Raw genomic sequence first — 2067 nt, forward strand, 5'->3', positions numbered from 1 at the left:
AAACTATACATAGGTCAAAATAGAACATATACGGGTTAATGGGCGCAATGCCTACAAAGTTGAAAGCAAATAAAGTATTTCTCTCTTTGTTTTGTTATTTATTTATTTTTTTTTTGGTTTTTTGTTTTTATTATTATTATTTTTTTTCTTTATGTGGTGGTGGCTAAATTACTTAAATCAATATTATCCAAATTCCAAAGTAGTGGGCCCAACTATGTCAATAAAAGACAAGGCCCAATTATCTAAGATCCAACCCAACAACACGAAATGTGTGCAAAGCACGTGACAACTCATCCATCATACACCACCAGTCCACCACCCAATTATCTGATCTTTTTTAACTGAAACCAACAGCCATCCACACAAACACACTCTCTCCATTTTTTCCTCTTTGGATCAATCGAGTTGTTCATAGATCAGTAGATGGCTGGTGTCCTCGAAACTCTTACTGTTCCCCGAACTTCCGGTTTTCCGTCGGCGTCTTTGTCTCCGATCGTCTCTTCTCCTCTTTCTCGGCTCTCTAGTCGCCGGAATATTATAAAATTGCCGGAATCAAGAGGTTTGAGAATCCAGTCGTTTGGTTCTTCCAGATCGGTGAGCTTGAGAGCTAAATCTGGTCGCCGTGGAGCACGTATCGTATGCGAGGCTCAAGAAGCCGTCCAAGGTTAGAATCGTACACTATGCACTTTTTCCAAATCGAATCATGTTATACTCTTTTGACCTAGTTTTTTTCTGTAGCTATCTGTTGTATTAGTTATCGTTATATCAATTTCTATATCTGTAACGAATTTGTGCGTAAAAACTCTGTTTATGCTCGGAAGACGAATCATCAGATTATGTTAGCAATATTAGATTGAAATTAGGCGCTGTAAATCGATTCAAATAGACAGTGTGCTGATTTGTAGAATTAAAGTTGTTCAGTGTACTGATTCGTAGAATTTCCATGCAACACCTACTTCTTTTCAAACAAAAGAAATGATTTACATTTTGTTTCAAATCTAACATCAGTATAATCTTGCAGTGCTTCCTGTCACTGATGCAACATGGCAATCACTAGTCCTGGAATCTGGTCTCCCTGTAATGGTTGAATTCTGGGCTCCATGGTGTGGGCCATGTCGTATGATTCACCCAGTGATAGATGAACTTGCAAAGGAATACAACGGGAAGCTCACTTGTTACAAGGTAAATACTGATGAGAGTCCTTCAATTGCAAGCCGATATGGGATAAGAAGCATTCCAACTGTCATTATATTCAAAGATGGAGAGAAGAAAGATGCTGTCATTGGTGCAGTTCCTAAATCAACCCTGTGTAGCTGCATAGAGAAGTTCTTGTAGAGGTATTGTTATGTATATACAGTTCTAGATTTGTTCTTATTTAGTTCTATAATCTGTTTCATGATGTCTACCTTTTGATGTCATGAAGCAGATGCTTTGGCCTTTGAGCATCATCAATAATTTCCCCGTATAGTTGGATCTTAATGTATTTTCTGAAGCCAAACTGCAAAAAAACCATTTGACATGTTTATTGTTTTCTTTTACTCTTGCTCAAAGTCAAAACCATTTGACATCTTCTTCAAGTGGTTTGTTGAGGAAATCAGACTTTATTTTGCAATTATTTTGAAAGAGATATGGTGTTGAAAGAGATAACATTATTTTGCAATTAGGAAAGAGTAGAAGAAACTAGGTGGTGGTGTTGGGATAGTGACAAACTGACAAGGATGATGAAAATGAAAATGAAGATGAATATGAAGTAGGGGAAGATGGAAATAATAAGAGGTGAGGGGTTTTTTGTTAATATAAAAGTATCAATAATGATAATATAATAAACAAATACCAAATATTAACAAAAAGATTAAATTAGGATAAAATTATCATTTCACACTCTTTTACTGTCAAAACTTTAACGAAATCTAATTTAGCAAACACCACCGAATAAAGTAAAACAACAAGGACTTTTTGGGATGAAATTCATATGTTTTGATAGACAACAAGGACCAAATATGTAATTTTCCCTTATTTTAATTTTAATTGAAGTTGTAAGAATTAAGAATTGGCCATGTGTTTAGC

The 2067-nt window shown here is 35.4% G+C and overlaps 1 protein-coding gene across 1 annotated transcript; it reads left to right on the top strand.

The window, feature by feature from the left end:
- Positions 1–300: 300 nt before the first annotated feature.
- Positions 301–1538, top strand: LOC145137664 (uncharacterized). Its single transcript, XM_079071791.1, has 3 exons — positions 301–664; positions 1022–1337; positions 1427–1538. The coding sequence occupies exons 1-2, from the start codon at positions 424–426 to the stop codon at positions 1333–1335; spliced, it is 555 nt and encodes a 184-aa protein (XP_078927917.1). The 5' UTR covers positions 301–423; the 3' UTR covers positions 1336–1337; positions 1427–1538.
- Positions 1539–2067: the final 529 nt, after the last annotated feature.

This window comes from Lactuca virosa, chromosome 9, assembly GCF_052849685.1.
Source record: "Lactuca virosa cultivar CGN04683 chromosome 9, Lactuca_virosa_CGN04683_v6, whole genome shotgun sequence".
NCBI lineage: Eukaryota > Viridiplantae > Streptophyta > Magnoliopsida > Asterales > Asteraceae > Lactuca > Lactuca virosa.